The sequence below is a fragment of the Bufo bufo genome, chromosome 10, assembly GCF_905171765.1.
Source record: "Bufo bufo chromosome 10, aBufBuf1.1, whole genome shotgun sequence".
Lineage (NCBI taxonomy): Eukaryota > Metazoa > Chordata > Amphibia > Anura > Bufonidae > Bufo > Bufo bufo.
In genome coordinates this window covers 43,446,203-43,461,679 of record NC_053398.1, presented here as the reverse complement: position 1 = coordinate 43,461,679, position 15,477 = coordinate 43,446,203, and the positions used below count along the sequence as shown (strand labels likewise).

The window sequence follows — 15,477 nt, the reverse complement described above, 5'->3', positions numbered from 1 at the left end:
AGAAGTCTAAAACTCTCAAACGCTTTCAACGCTTTATAATTCCTGGACATATTTGGGGCTAATGATTGTGTTATCAGATGTGTTATGGATCAGAGATTCTAATCCATCACTGGGGTGTTGTATGCCGGGGTTGTGGCACCCGTGGGGTCCACGTCGGGCATCTCCTTGCGGGGCTTTGCCTGTTTTTAGAATGATAATGGCCGGAGACGCTTCTAGGAATCTGGGGAAAACAAAGTAAACTGAATAACGTACCCGTGGGGATAGGATAAGGACCGTGAGACCCCTTGACCATCCGTGAGGCTCCTAACTAAGAACCGAGCCCGGATGGCCTGGAGTGGGGTGTGGCGGACTCAATATGACATATGGCGTGGAAACAATAATGGCTAAATTGAAGGTCCAGATGTCGCCCAGCATTTGGCTCATCCTGGCGGGACCCGGAGGCAAGATAAATGATGTGACATGGTATCAGTGGTAGCTGAACCTGGACAATCTAGGTGACATGCAACATTAAAACTCGGCCTGTACGATCCAGGTGACATACAACATTAAAACTCGGCCTGGACGATCCAGGTGACATACAACACTGAACTCGGCCTGGACGATCCAGATGACATACAATGTTAAAGTTGGCCTGGACGATCCAGGTGACATACAACATTGAACTCGGCCTGGACGATCCAGGTGACATACAACATTAAAACTCGGCCTGGACGATCCAGGTGACATACAACGCTAAAGTTGGCCTGGACGATCCAGGTGACATACAACATTGAACTCGGCCTGGACGATCCAGGTGACATACAACATTAAAACTCGGCCTGGACGATCCAGGTGACATACAACGTTAAACTCGGCCTGGACGATCCAGGTGACATACAACATTGAACTCGGCCTGGACGATCCAGGTGACATACAACGCTAAAGTTGGCCTGGACGATCCAGGTGACATACAACATTGAACTCGGCCTGGACGATCCAGGTGACATACAACGTTAAACTCGGCCTGGACGATCCAGGTGACATACAACGCTAAAGTTGGACTGGACGATCCAGATGACATACAACATTAAACACGGCCTGGACGATCCAGGTGACGTACAATATTGATCTTGGCCTGAGTGGTCCAGGCGACAGATAATTTAAGTACGCGGTATATGTGGTAACTAAACTGATCGCGCGCCACTGACGAATCTTCCCAGCCAAACCTGCGTTTGGAAAACGGGGAACCTGCCACGCGCAATTTTGTACCCCTGACACCTGCTGGCAGAGTGGATCCCTGCCTCCATGCCGAGACACAATTCTGACCTGCAGGGACCAAGTAGCTTACTGGCCCATGTGCTGTTGATTAATATATGTAAATACGCACACCAAAATTACCCCTGATACAGGCTGAAAGCTGGGCTGCCGCAGCTTGGGGTAACGCCGGCAACAATGCCCACTGCTTCCCACCTGTGCCGCCTCTGCTATATAGCGTCTCTGCTGGGGCAATGATTTTATTATCCCTTTTTTTTTTTTTTTTAAACTGGGGCGGATATTTCCGAATGGACATGTGGCGCGCTCATGGCCGCTGCAGGGAGGGGAAGGGGAACCCCCGTGCCTGCGACCCTGCTAGGACTGGGATGTGCGGTCCCCCAGTGCGAGCCTGGAGTGGACGGACGTGTGTGCCTTTCAAGGGGAACCTAGACTTGTACTCTTTCCCTAACTAAACATAGCTACCCCCGACTGCCCATTTCCTGCCACCGTAGGAGCTCCGGAAGGCAGAGCGAGCGGTGGACGTGTACAGGAGGGTCATTTCTTCGGCGCTCGGCTGAACATGCCTGTGGAGGCCCGGCGGTGACGTGTGCGTTCCACCATGAACCGCACACCATCCGCGAGAAGGGGAGACCGACCCGTGGCCGCAAGTATACGGCACGCTCCATTGGACAAGTACTTACCTGGTGACGGACCGGAAAAACACTTTAAGTATTGCACTATACCGTGTAGCGAACCGAAACTTTTGAAACAACCGTGATGCTTGCACGTGCCGGCAGCTGGATGTGGCTCCTCTTGAGAACGAAAACTTCTCTCAGGAATGTCGCACTGTGCAGAGAATCGTACTGAAGAGAAAAAAACAGACGTGAAGCTTGCTGGGCAGCTAGGTGTGGCTCTTCCTACAGATGCAAGTGAGACACACCACCTGAGGGAAGGAATTGGCAGGTATATATGGGGAGCAAACGCCCTGCCCACAAATACAGGCTGAAATCAGCCTTAATACTTGTTTGTTTTTAACCACAGGGCTTTGCACCGAAGAAGAGCGCGCACCATTGCTGCGGAGAGTGTGAGCAGACTCACTGCGTCCTGAAAATCAACGATTCCATTACTTCCTACCATCTCATGAAGGTATAACTATGACACCTGTATCCAATAGTCATTATCAGAAATTCTGTCATTACATGACTGCCTGATATTCTGGCATAGTCACATCATTTTTTTTTACACTTTGCAGCCAAAATGCTAAATGAATGTCCAGAGTTATTAAAGGGGTTGTCTGGGCTACAGATATCGAAGACCTATCCTTGGGATAGGTCATCAGTATCAGATGGTGGATGTCTAATACCTGGCGCCCTTACTGATTTGCTGTTTTGTGCAGCTTGGTGCCAGAAATTATACAGTTTGCATAGTGGAAGCAGAAGTCTCCATACACGGTGTAGTTTCTGGTGCTGCCATACTGAAGCTTAGCTCCCATTCACTGAAATGGAAGCTGAGCTGCAGTACCTGGTTCAGCCACTACACAGTAGACAGAGCCTATAGTTCAGTAGTTTCCCAGAACAGATGAACAGTGAGGGCGCCAGGTGTCAGACCCTCGCACCGCACAGTTAGGCCTCTTTCACAAGGGCCGGATAGGATGCGGGTGCGTTGCGGGAAGTTCGGGTTTGGGTTAGGTGTTCTGTAGATTTTATTATTTTCCCTTATAACATGGTTATAAAGGAAAATAATAGCATTCTTAATACAGAATGCTTAGTAAAATGTCCATTGAGGGGTTAAAATAATAAACAAATTTAACTCACCCCATCCACTTGGGTCGTGTAGCGGATCTCCTCTTCTTTCTACTTTCTTCAGGACCTGGCTAAAGGACCTTTGATGATGTCACAGCACTCATCACATGGCCCATCACATGGCCCATCACCATGGTGATGGACCATGCGATGAGCGCAGTGACATCATCAAAGGTCCTTTAGCCAGGTCCTGAAGAAAGTAGAAAGAAGAGGAGATCCGCTACGCGACCAAGTGGATGGGGTGAGTTAAATTTGTTTATTATTTTTAACCCCTCAATGGACATTTTACTAAGCATTCTGTATTAAGAAAGCTATTATTTTCCTTTATAACCATGTTATAAGGGAAAATAATAAAGATCGGGTCTCCATCCCGATCATCTCCTAGCAACCATGCGTGCATCGGCACTTGCTTGTGGTTGCTTGCAATTTTCACGCAGCCACATTCACTTTTATGGGGCCTGCGTTGTAACAAAAACGCACAATATAGAGCTTGCTGAGATTTTCACGCAAAGCACAAGTGATGCGTGAAAATCACCACTCATGTACACAGCCCCATTGAAGTGAATGGGTCCGGTTTTAGTGCGGGTGCAATGCGTTCACCCAGGGGCGTAGCTATAGGCTCATTGGTCCTGGTGCAAGAATTCAGTTTGGGCCCCCCCTACCCTCAATACCATTTCCTAACACCACCAGACCCCTGCACGCCCACCATGCCCATATTGATGATTATATACAGTAGCTGCCGCTTGTGCTGGAATCAGTCTATGGCCGAATGCACACGGCCCTGAACGGTCCGTGGTATCCCGGCCTGGATTCCTGCTGACGGCAGGAGCGCGCTGACGCCGTGCGCTTCATGCCGCCACTGTACTACAGTAATACACTCGTATAGATCATACAAGTGTATTACTGTAGTACAGTGGCGGCATGAAGCGCACGGCATCATAGCAACCAATGACGCTGTGCGCTCCTGCTGTCAGCAGGAATCCAGGCCGAGATACCACGGACCGTTCACTGCCCTGGAACACGGCCGCGTGCATTCGGCCTATATGTGTCATTCTGCAGCATGGGGGGTACATAGTTAGCTTATCCTTTCAGTTTGCTTCATCATATGCCAGCAGGGCTATTAACATCGCCGCCAAGCCCGCCATTATTGCTCACACAGGGCTGGTCAGCACTGGAAATATGGGATTGCAAGTGCAACACCTATGGATGCAGCGACTGTCCCCATATTGCTGTGAGTGACTGATGATATCGCTGCCGCTTGTGCTGGAATCAGTCACTCACGGCAATATGGTGACAGTCGCTGCTCCCATAGGGGTTGCACTTGCAATCCCATATTTCCAGTGCTGACCAGCCCTGTGTGAGCAATAATGGCGGGCTTGGCGGCGATGTTAATAACCCTGCTGGCATATGATGATGATATAGCTGCCGCTTGTGCTATGAATGTGATGTTCTATGGGCCATAGACCATCACATGATTTATTGGACTCTTCTGTGACATCTACCAGTACTTGTAGGATAGCAGTAGGGGGTCCTCTTACTTGCAGAGCTCGTTTGCAGCTGCACATGTGGCTAGAATGGTGCTAGTAAGAGGACCCACTACTGCTATCCTATGTGATGCTTGTGTACTCTAGCTACTAGAAAGCACCCAACTGTCTCCGAGTCTCTGCTAGTCACGTCGCCACGGCCGCCCTCACCTCACTCACTCGGGCGGCACGCATCTTCTCCTCCGCCGCTCCACTTCCGGCCAGTACTGCCAGACGAGACCACTCCCTCTCCTGGCTGAGCCTGCGCCCCCCTCCCCCCTGTGACGTTAACCGCCGGCAAGTACTGTAGTCTGTAAATCAGGGGCCAGGGCTTCACTTCGCAATTGCGACCCCTATAGCTACGCCACTGCATTCACCTTACGCATTGCACCCGCGTGGAATTCTCGCCCGTGTGAAAGGGGCCTTAGAATTTCATAATCTATTAATCTACATCTATTGTATACTCACTGCGAATGGTTATGTCCTTAATAAGTTACCTTAACACTCCTGCTTTCTGAGATGCGTTATCTTAACTAAGCAAACACCTTCAATTGCTTTTCAATGGCTTTTGTTTCAAGATAACGCGATGATTTAAGAAATTTGAGTTAAGAGTTTGAGTGCTAACCCTGCTCCATCTGTACATCTGTCAGAATTAGGCCTCATGCACACGTCCGTGCCGTTTTTTGCGGTCCGCAAACCGCGGATCCGCAAAAAACGGAAGCCGCCAGTGTGCCTTCCACAATTTGCAGAACGGAACCGGGCGGCCCATTGAATAAATGCCTATTCTTGTCCGCAAAACGGACAAGAATAGGACATGCTATATTTTTTTTTGCGGGGCCACGGAACGGTGCAACGGATGCGGACAGCACACGGAGTACTGTCCGCATTTTTTGCGGCCCCATTGAAGTGAATGGGTCCGCATCCGAGCCGCATAAAATGCGTACCACAAAAACGGTTGTGTGCATGAGGCCTTAAACATGATGTTGTATACACAGGACATTTCTAACGTTTATTTCTTCAGCCTGGAGAAACGATTCCTTCTGACAATAACTGCTCCCTGTACAGCTGCTCCGTCATCAAGAATCAGTTCATCACATCAATGTCCCAAATTTCTTGCCCTCATTTTAATGAAGATGACTGTGAGCCGGTGAGTATGATAAAACATGTTCCTATGTGCAGCGCCGGTTTTAGACAAAGTGTGGCCCTGGGCAAAATTGAAAGTGGGGCCCCAAGTCCCAAAATATTGGACCAGTAGTCTTTCAGGATTTTGTAGGCACGGACAGCAGTGTAGAATGCCACATTATATCTCTTTAGCCTTTCCACTGTAAGCTGCTGATCCTGCAGCCTCGTTGGATATGTTCACACAGAGTATTTTCTGTGCTTAAAAAAACCTGCATCAGTTATTTATTTTTTTTATGTTTTTTTAACACTTTTTGATGCAGCTTTAGCATGGATTTTTATTCCTTCCCATTTTCAATGGGAATTCTGGACATGTACCCTGCGTTATGAATGGCCTGGGCACTTCTTTTTTTCCAAGGTGCGGTTTATAAAACCACAAGCTGAAAAAAAGGGGTTGTCCCAACCGAGCCCGAAGGGAAGGGAGAGCACAATGTGCATGCGTGGTCATCCTCCATTATGCTATGAGTGTTCTGAAAATAGCTGATCACTGGCTCTGCTATTTTTTCGAAATTCCATAGCAGTGAATCAAGATAATGCTGGACATGCACACTGTTATGGGGGACCCGTGGGATGACACACTGTTGTGGGGGACCCGTGGGATGACACACTGTTGTGGGGGACCCGTGGGATGACACACTGTTGTGGGGGACCCGTGGGATGACACACTGTTGTGGGGGACCCGTGGGATGACACACTGTTGTGGGGGACCCGTGGGATGACACACTGTTGTGGGGGACCCGTGGGATGACACACTGTTGTGGGGGACCCGTGGGATGACACACTGTTGTGGGGGACCCGTGGGATGACACACTGTTGTGGGGGACCCGTGGGATGACACACTGTTGTGGGGGACCCGTGGGATGACACACTGTTGTGGGGGACCCGTGGGATGACACACTGTTGTGGGGGACCCGTGGGATGACACACTGTTGTGGGGGACCCGTGGGATGACACACTGTTGTGGGGGACCCGTGGGATGACACACTGTTATGGGGGGGATCTGGCTGTGATACAGCCACAATGTCTGACAAAGCTTTACAGATGCCCTTATTAGCAGCCCTGGTCTGGATCCCCCAAGGATTGAAAAAAAAAAAAAAAAGACACTGCTAATTTGCACTAATTTTGAGCATGCGTTTAGTGGTGTCCTAAAAGTGCTGCAGACCTAGCTCATACTGGAGACACACGGAGAGCACAGGACACAAGGAGCTCATACAGGGGGCACAGGGAGCACACACAACTCACACAGTGGGGGCGCTGGGAGCTTGCACAGACAGCACAGACAGCACACACAAGGAGCACAGGGAGCCCACACAGAGGGCACAGGCAGCGCACACAAGGTGGCAAAGGGAGCTCACAGAGGGGGGCACAGGCAGCGCACACAAGGTGGCAAAGGGAGCTCACAGAGGGGGGCACAGGAAGCTCAAAGATCAGCAGCCATAAGTACTTGAGGGAAGTGCAGGGCATTACAATGAGAGTGTGACCACCAGCAGCCCTGCAACCACCTCCTCCACAGACACTGCTGCATGTGTTTTGCTCCATGGACTTACCAGCTGGAGAGGGAACAGGCCAGGTGCTATGATAAGACAGGGTCCTGGGAGCTCCTGTTGTCCAGCAGCTGGGGATCGGATGCAGTAGCAGGACCAGTCATCCCAATCTGGTTTGGGCCTTGCAGCCTGGAGCAAGTGCAGACACAGGATGTGGGCAGGGCTATGTTAGCCCCGCCCACACAGAACGTCCTTATGCTGATTTGTGGCAGCAGGATTCTAATGCTGTGCAGTCACCTAGGTCTGGTGAGAAGGGGAGATTGTGCGGGGTGGACAGCAGCAGACAGCTGCAGCATGTTAGAGAAACAGCAGGAGGCCCCTTTCGGAAAGGGGGCCCTGGGCATCTGCCCAGTTTGCCCCCCCCAACGCCGGCCCAAGGCTGAATGCACACAACCATGTAACACGGCCGTGAGCGGTCCGTGGTATCCCAGCCTGGCATCCTGCTGAGAGTAGGTTGCTATGACGCTGTGCGCTTCATGCAGTCGCTGCACTATAGTAATACACCCGTTTAGATCATACCAGTGTATTACTGTAGTGCAGCGGCAGCATGAAGTGCATGGCGTCATAGCAACCAATGACGCCGTACGCTCCTGCTCTCAGCAGGATGCCAGGCCTTGATACCACGGACCGCTCACGGCCTTAGGCCTATTGCACACGACCGTATGGCTTTTTCAGTCTTTTGCGGTCCGTTTTTCACGGATCCGTTGTTCCATTTTTTTGTTTCCGTTGTGTTTCCGTTCCGTTTTTCCGTATGGCATATGCAGTATACAGTAATTACATAGATAAAATTGGGCTGGGCGTAACATTTTCAATAGATGGTTCAGCAAAAAACGGAACGGAAACGGAAGACATACGGATGCATTTCCGTATGTGTTCCGTTTTTTTTGCGGACCCATTGACTTGAATGGAGCCACGGAACGTGATTTGCGGGCAATAATAGGACATGTTCTATCTTTCAACGGAACGGAAATGAATGGTTCCGTATACGGACCGTATACGGAACGCAAAAAACGGCCAGTAAACGGGAAAAAAAAACGGCCGTGTGCAGGAGGCCTTACACTGATGACAAAAAGGGTAACAATGTTTGGAACTTTTGACTTTCAGGCTCCATATCTCACCGTCCACTACAGCTTCATAGACAATCATCTTGGATATCTCATACATAAATTGGACTTGCAACTATTTAGCATATGATTAGTTATGCAGATTCTTGTCATGTATCTGCATTATTACTGTTTTGCTCCTTAAATTCTAAATTTTATTTTTTATTATTTTGTTAGTATTTTGTAAATCCATCTTTGGCCTTCAACACTGCCTGAATCCTTCTGGGCATGCTCTCGATCAGATTCAAGCATATCTCAACTGAAATCTGTTCCCAGGTCTCTTCTACACGTTCCCAATGTTGGTGCATACTGGTCGACTCACTTGGGTATGAATACAGATTTTTCTTCAACTCTACCCACAAGTATTCGATTGGGTTGAGGTCTGGGGACTGTGGGGGCCAATCCAGCACCTCTACTTCATTGTCATTGAACCATTTCTTCGCCAATCTCGACTTGTGCTTCGGGTTGCCGTCCTTCTGGAACACTATGTCATCCTTTTCATACCCATAGTACTCGAGTGTACAATTTAACTAATCTTGTAGGATACTCACATATAGCTCAGCATTGAGACCACTGTTCTGCTGGTCAAGTATCCAACACCATTGGCTGTGAAACAACCCCATATCATCAGGCTTCCTCCACCAAACTTGACAGTTCCTTCAATTTCTCTATCCGTTAGCCCCCTTTTCCCTTGTTTTTTCCAGACCCATCAGAGCCCTGTCTATAGACTTTCTTCTCATCGCTCCAGATCACCCGTTTCCAATCTTCTACTGTCCACTGTTTCTTATGACAATAATGAAGTAGAGGCTTTTTCACCTTTTTTCAGGCCACCATTCCAGGCTTGTGTAATGTGTGTCGCACGGTGCTTGCATGGACGTCTGTGATCTCACTCTTATGAAGCATTCTAGCCTCCTCCACTGCCATGTTTGTCACACCGGAGCTGATAGTGATAGACCTTGTGATGAGCTGACTTGTTGACTCCGATATTTTGCCTGGACGTCCACCTCTTGGCTTTGGAATGGATGGACTTGTCGTATTCTTCCAACTGTCATGGCGCTGACATGATGCAATTTGGCAATTTTCTTGGCCAAGATACTGCTACCGATGAGCTGGATGCTGCTGCTTTTCTTGGGAAATTTTCTTCATGGCTTCTCCTGGATTCGAACCATTGACCTTTCGCTTGGGAATCAACCTAATAACACACTGAACTATTAGGGAATGTGAGAACAGGTTGTGATTTGTAATATACAAGAAGAAAAAGATAGTTCCACCACCAGGAGCAAAACAGTAACAATGACAAGAATCTGCATTACGAATCATATGCTAAATAGCTGCAAGTGCAATTTATGTATGAGATAGCCAAGATGATTGTCTATAAAACGATGGTAGTCTCACGTTCAAAGCTGTAGTGGATAGTGAGATATGGAGCCTGAAAGTCAAAGGTTCTAAACATTGTTACACTTTTGCTCAACAGTGTATTATGTTTACTTGCTTTAATAGAATCATGAAATGCATTCCAATCCTCCAGTATCGTGTTAAAGATAAGGAGGAGCTGAGCAGATTGATATATAGTTTTGTTGAAAAAGATTCAGTATAACTTGCATTTCTTGATTTCATTCTCTGCTTGTTGCAAACTTAGTGTAACTACGGTGGATGTGGACACACTGGCTTTGGGCTAAACTTGAAGGGCATTGTGCTGGCGGTCCCCAGGTAGTTACCCTTTAACCTCTATACAGGGATCTGGACTTTGCTGCAGAGAACCAACCAGGCTGCTATTGTCACGGTTTCTCCAGCCGGAGCTGCCTTGGTGGTGCGGCAGCATCCGGTTGAGAGGGAACCAAATCAGCTGTGCGGTCCCTTCAGAAATCAGAGCCTCGGCCAATAACAAGGTGTGTCGGGGCTCCAGAGCTTCAGCTCCCTCAACTGACAGCTCTGCTTGGTGTGCAGTGACGCCGGCATGAAGCTATGGCTGGCGATCTATTTAAAGGGGTTATCCAACTCCCATAGTGCCCCCCAAAATGTCTGGGCACCTCACACAGGTTATACTTACCCCGCTCCCCGGCACCTGCATCGCTCTGATGCCCACACGGCCGCTGCTGCATCTCCCCGTTACCCTGATAAAAACATCCGGTGATGGGGGGGGAGGCAGCCAATAGCAGACCATGACAGGGACGAGCCTCCCTAGCATCGCAGGTGACGCAGGGAGGCTCATTCCGGTCGTGGCTGCAGCCAATAGCAGGCCACAATCGGGACACACGATGCTAGAGAGGCTCATCCCTGTCACGGCCTGCTATTGGCTGGCTGCCTGCCTCCCATTTTCCCCTCATCGCTGGATGTTTTGATTCAGGTGACGGGGAGATGCAGCGGCTGCCATGCAGGGAGCTGGAGCAAGGTGGGTGCAGGGGAACGGGGTGAATATAACCGGTATGAGGTGCCCAGGCATTTTGAGGGCATTATAGGTGTTGGATAACCCCTTTAAGGCCGGCTGTATGTACAGGTGCCAGTGAATGTGTTGTCCTCTGGCTCCTGCTGCTGTTCCCTTGTTGTATTGCTGAAGACTCCTCTGGCTTGTGAATTTCTGGACTGCCGCCCAGTTGTGGTGTCACAGCCTAGGGTGACCATGGAAGTAGGTAGGGATAGTGGGTCTGGGAAGTTTAGGGCTGCATTATCCCTGTTTGTGTGTGACGGTAGTCGCCATATCCTGACAGCTACCTCCTGGAGTAGTCCTGGTGCTGTTGGAGGCTAACTCACTGGCATCAGAGAAAAAGGTGCAGGTACCAGAGGGTCAGTCAATGGACAGAGTCAGGAGACAGGCTGAGGTCAGGGCAGGCAGTCTACAAACATATATTAGAGACAAGTCTGAAGTCAGAACAGGTGGCAGAAGGGCAATCCAAAAACAGGATAAGGTCAGGGCAGGAGGCTAGGAGTCAGAGTTGGTCGTTAGGCTGGAGTTCAGTACACAGAAGTTAGATAGAGAATGATACCTTTGCTTTTAACTAGAGACTAGATAACCTAGTTCATGCACCCCCAACTGGGGTGGGTGCGTTAAATGTCCTGGGGCCGCCAACCATTGGCTGGGGAAGGATTTGGACATGCACTCTGGCCATTTAAGATTTTATTACAAGTTACGTATATTGAAGCTTTGGTAATTCAGCTCCTCCTGCTCTTTAACATAATGCCTGCAGACTGCACTGCATTTTTATGCCACAGGTTCACTGAAACAGCACTGAAAAAAATGACAAATATATCATGAGCTATTTATGAAAACTTCCAACGCTTTCTTGTCCAGAGAGCTTGGCCTTTTGGTCACATGGATTGGGACTCATTTATTATCAGTGGCACATGCTGTTGGGCTTGCATTGGTAAATACAGCACACCCTACAGCAATCCCTCAACCACCTGCTATATGCTGCAGAAGCTGAGATGTATGGAAGGGAATTTTCAGCTGCAGAAATTTCTACAAGTCTGCCTCGCCTAGTATCATATGTTTTATCATTCAATCGATTTCATTTTACTGTAGGGAACCATTGAATTCTTACCAGATGGCTGCTGTAAAGTATGTAAGTATTCAGTAACCTGCAATAATCAATGCAAACTCATGTAATATTTTGCAGTAAAGTAAAATTTTCTTTATTAGTCATATCCAAAACCCACTTTATAAGTAATATCCAAAAAACACAATCTACCCACTTTGTTTAGTCCGTTAAATACTATATGTTAGATGAATCTGCCAACATACTGTAGCTGCCTATTTTGATATAAAAAAAAAATGTTGCCAGGGCGAGAGAGTCAGTCATCAGAAAATGGCCTACTGTTTAAAGGGGTTATCCGATGTCTCAAAACCCCCTCCCCGGTAATATACTTACCCCGCTCCCGGCACCGCTCCTGGGCACCCATGGGGAACAGGAGCGGCTCCGGGAGCGGGGTAAGTATATTACCGGTGAGGGGCCCAGCACATGTGGGGGGTTTTGAGAAATTGGATAACCTCTTTTTATTATATTACTATATTTAAAAAAAATCCAAAAATCCAGCAGTTTTCTTACTGACCACTAAGCCTAATAATATATCGAGACCCCCTGTTCTTTGAAGATCCCTTTTCAGCAGTCATCTCATTATCATCACAGGTGGGATTACACAGACAGATAACATGCCTGTACGGATAACACAGGATCCACTATTCACAATAGGAGATCTACCTTTTCCCCATACAATGCCCTCTGCACAGGTCACAGATCATGCCTAGATAACGCTCTGAAATCCCTCCAGTCCATTTTGTCTATGGCCCATGTGGCCCATGTTGCAAGAACAGCTCAGGCAAAATGTCAGCCCTCATAACCATTCTCAGGAAATAGAATAAAAAAAAAAATCGACGATCCGAAAATATAAACAGATTAGAAGAAAAAATTGGAAGAAAAAAAATAAATAAATACAGGTAGCGTATTTCCTTATGAGCATCCACCTTTGTACACCATTTTTTCCTTAATCTAAATAGGTCCAATATTTTGTGCTGTTTAATTTACTATTATATCATTATAGTTGTCAGTTCTTTAATTTCCTGATGCAAAGCACTAACTCTCCCCTGCCATAGACATGGATAAGGAGATTGATTAGAAAAAAATAAATGAGCTAATAGGAGGAAAAAAACATAGCTCACCTGAAAAATTCCCTACCAATCCATTTGCACTGCAATAGTGGTCCCTTCCAGTCTTGTTTGTCTTTTGGGGGATTTTGCAAGTGAGCAATGTTTTTTTAATTTTTTTTATCTCATTCCCTATTGCTTATTTTTCCTACTTTAGTTAATAACATTTTGGCTGCCTTTATCCACCAGTAGGGGCAACTTACCACATACTGTTTATACATTGAACTGAACACTATAATAACATGTAAGAAGCTCTTAACCCTTTGGGTGACATTCATGGTGGTAAACATTGTAAAGATGGCACCCACTGCGGATTGGAGTGGGCGCTATAGCCACTGGGTTTCTGTTTTACACAGCAGCCATCCGGAGACAAAGTATGCGATTGGTGTTTACGTTGATCACAAACATTTAACACCTCAGATGGTGAACTATGGTGGAAACTATGGTGAAATTGAATTTTTGATTTTTTTTCAGCTTTCCACTAAATTTAATGCAATATGAACTGGTGCCATTAGAAAGTACAACTTGTCTCGTAAAAAACATATGGCTATGTGAACGGAAAAATACAAAAGTTATGACTCCTTCAAGGCCAGGATTAAAAAATGGAAATGCAAAAATGGAAAATTGCTGTGTCCTCAAAGGGATAAGCTCCCTCTAGTGGTGGCTGCAGGCTGATAGAATTGTATCACGTAGGAAAGAGGCAGGTGTCAGGATATGGATGACTCCAATCAGAGGAGTACCCAGAAATTTTGTCTAGAGGGGTCTGAGTAGAAAAAAAGGTGATGCGCGTAGTACGCCACGCAAAAGTTTCGGCCCAACCAATTCTTATGAGAGCCTCCTACATATAATAGGCCACTCCCAACAAACACTGTACAGCTGAAATTATATTGTTGAGGATGAAGGTATAAGTCTGACCCTCATCCTAGCTAGACACACTGTATTTAATACTCAGGGCCCCAACATAAAGCTACTGTGCTCAAATTATTATTTTTCTCTCCCTGTGGTAGGAATCACCATCCAGTTCTGTTCACAAACTGCCCACCACATGGCTCCATGGCAGGAGCTGTTGCAGCTTCGCTTCCTCCCTTCTAGTCCTGAAGGCACCAAAGGAGGAGTGGAGGAGGAGCTGCACGATATTTAAGGTGTAGGTTCGGGTGGAGAAGCCCAGCTCTACACATCATACAGAGAGGGAAGGGCCTGCCCTGGCTGCACTGCCTGCTTTACATTATACAATAGACAACTACCACCACCATGAATATGCAGTACGCAGCCCTGCAGGGTATTGCGATAGTGAGGTCACGGTTACTTAGGCAAACGAGGGTTGCTCTTGGTTACTCACAGTTTGTAGGGAAACCCTGGGCAGGCGTACAGCAGTGATGGAGAGGCTGGCACAGGGGTCCTCTGGGGCACTTTCTGTGTATAGGGACCAGGCCGGTGGTAGATGAGGTGCCCTGGGTGTTGCAGGATTAATGTGCCAGTGGCGAGATCCCTTTAAGATTCGTGACGCCAGTGCCTGTAACGGTGGCACACTGATTTGTGGTAGTAAGAATTGAGGAACACAGTTTGTAGTGAACCAAAACTTTCTTTACTGAAGCAGTTAACTATATACAGTTCTTTTAAGTTCAGTTCCATATGACAGATGCAGTATCAAGCAGGCTTTTACAATAATGGCAGGCAACAATGTTCTTGCAAGATACTCAGAGGGTTAAATACACTCACAGATCAGGCTGCACCTTTTCCTCAGAAATCCTGTGCACTATTCCTCAGAACTCCTGTCTGTCTTGATCCCAAGGCCCGTATGCCCTATTGGTGGCTTTATCCTTGATAAAGAAACTTCCTCAGGTATATATATCCTTGCATTAGATAGATCCTTCTGCCCTTCAGCTCTCTTGTCTGGCTGGAAACACTTCTGCTCTGCTCTGTACTGTACTTGGTTTCTCAGGAGGTAACTCTTCCCCTGGTAACAACTAGAAGCCTGGGCTGTCTAGCTGCATGTCAGAAGCTCCCTTTAGCTGCTGCCTAGCTAAAGTCCATACTCACTTCTGACTCTACACTACTTTCCCTGAACAGGACCTGACTATTTATATTAGGGGTTCCCTAGCTCCCTCTACTGTCTTGGAGGAGGAATTACACCCTAACAGGCCTGATAGTCATTTAAAGCAGGGAAAATGCACATAAATAACATGAATAAAGTGACATTATGCATCAAGAGGACATATAAGACACAATGGCCCTGTTCCACAGGAGGTAGAGAACAACGTGGCCCAATTGACCCTTGTGTAGTGCCCACATTTACCTAGTGGGACACTACATTTATAGCTGCTCAGCTCTGAATCCTCCTTCTGGAAATGGCAAGTGGAAGAGCCGGAGTATCTCCATTCCTACATAGCACCACATACCTCTTACATTCAGTGATGTCACCTTTGATGTAGACTTTCTCTTTCCTCATCTTCT

The 15,477-nt window shown here is 47.6% G+C and overlaps 1 protein-coding gene across 1 annotated transcript in view; it reads left to right on the top strand.

Moving 5' to 3' along the window:
- Window positions 1-15,477, top strand: part of LOC120980025 (mucin-2-like) — a 144,030-nt gene that overhangs the window by 111,286 nt on the left and 17,267 nt on the right. The window contains exons 46-48 of the mRNA XM_040408890.1: window positions 2,275-2,379; window positions 5,580-5,705; window positions 11,905-11,944. Coding sequence (XP_040264824.1) covers window positions 2,275-2,379; window positions 5,580-5,705; window positions 11,905-11,944 — 271 coding nt within the window. The remainder of the gene's footprint in view (window positions 1-2,274; window positions 2,380-5,579; window positions 5,706-11,904; window positions 11,945-15,477) is intronic.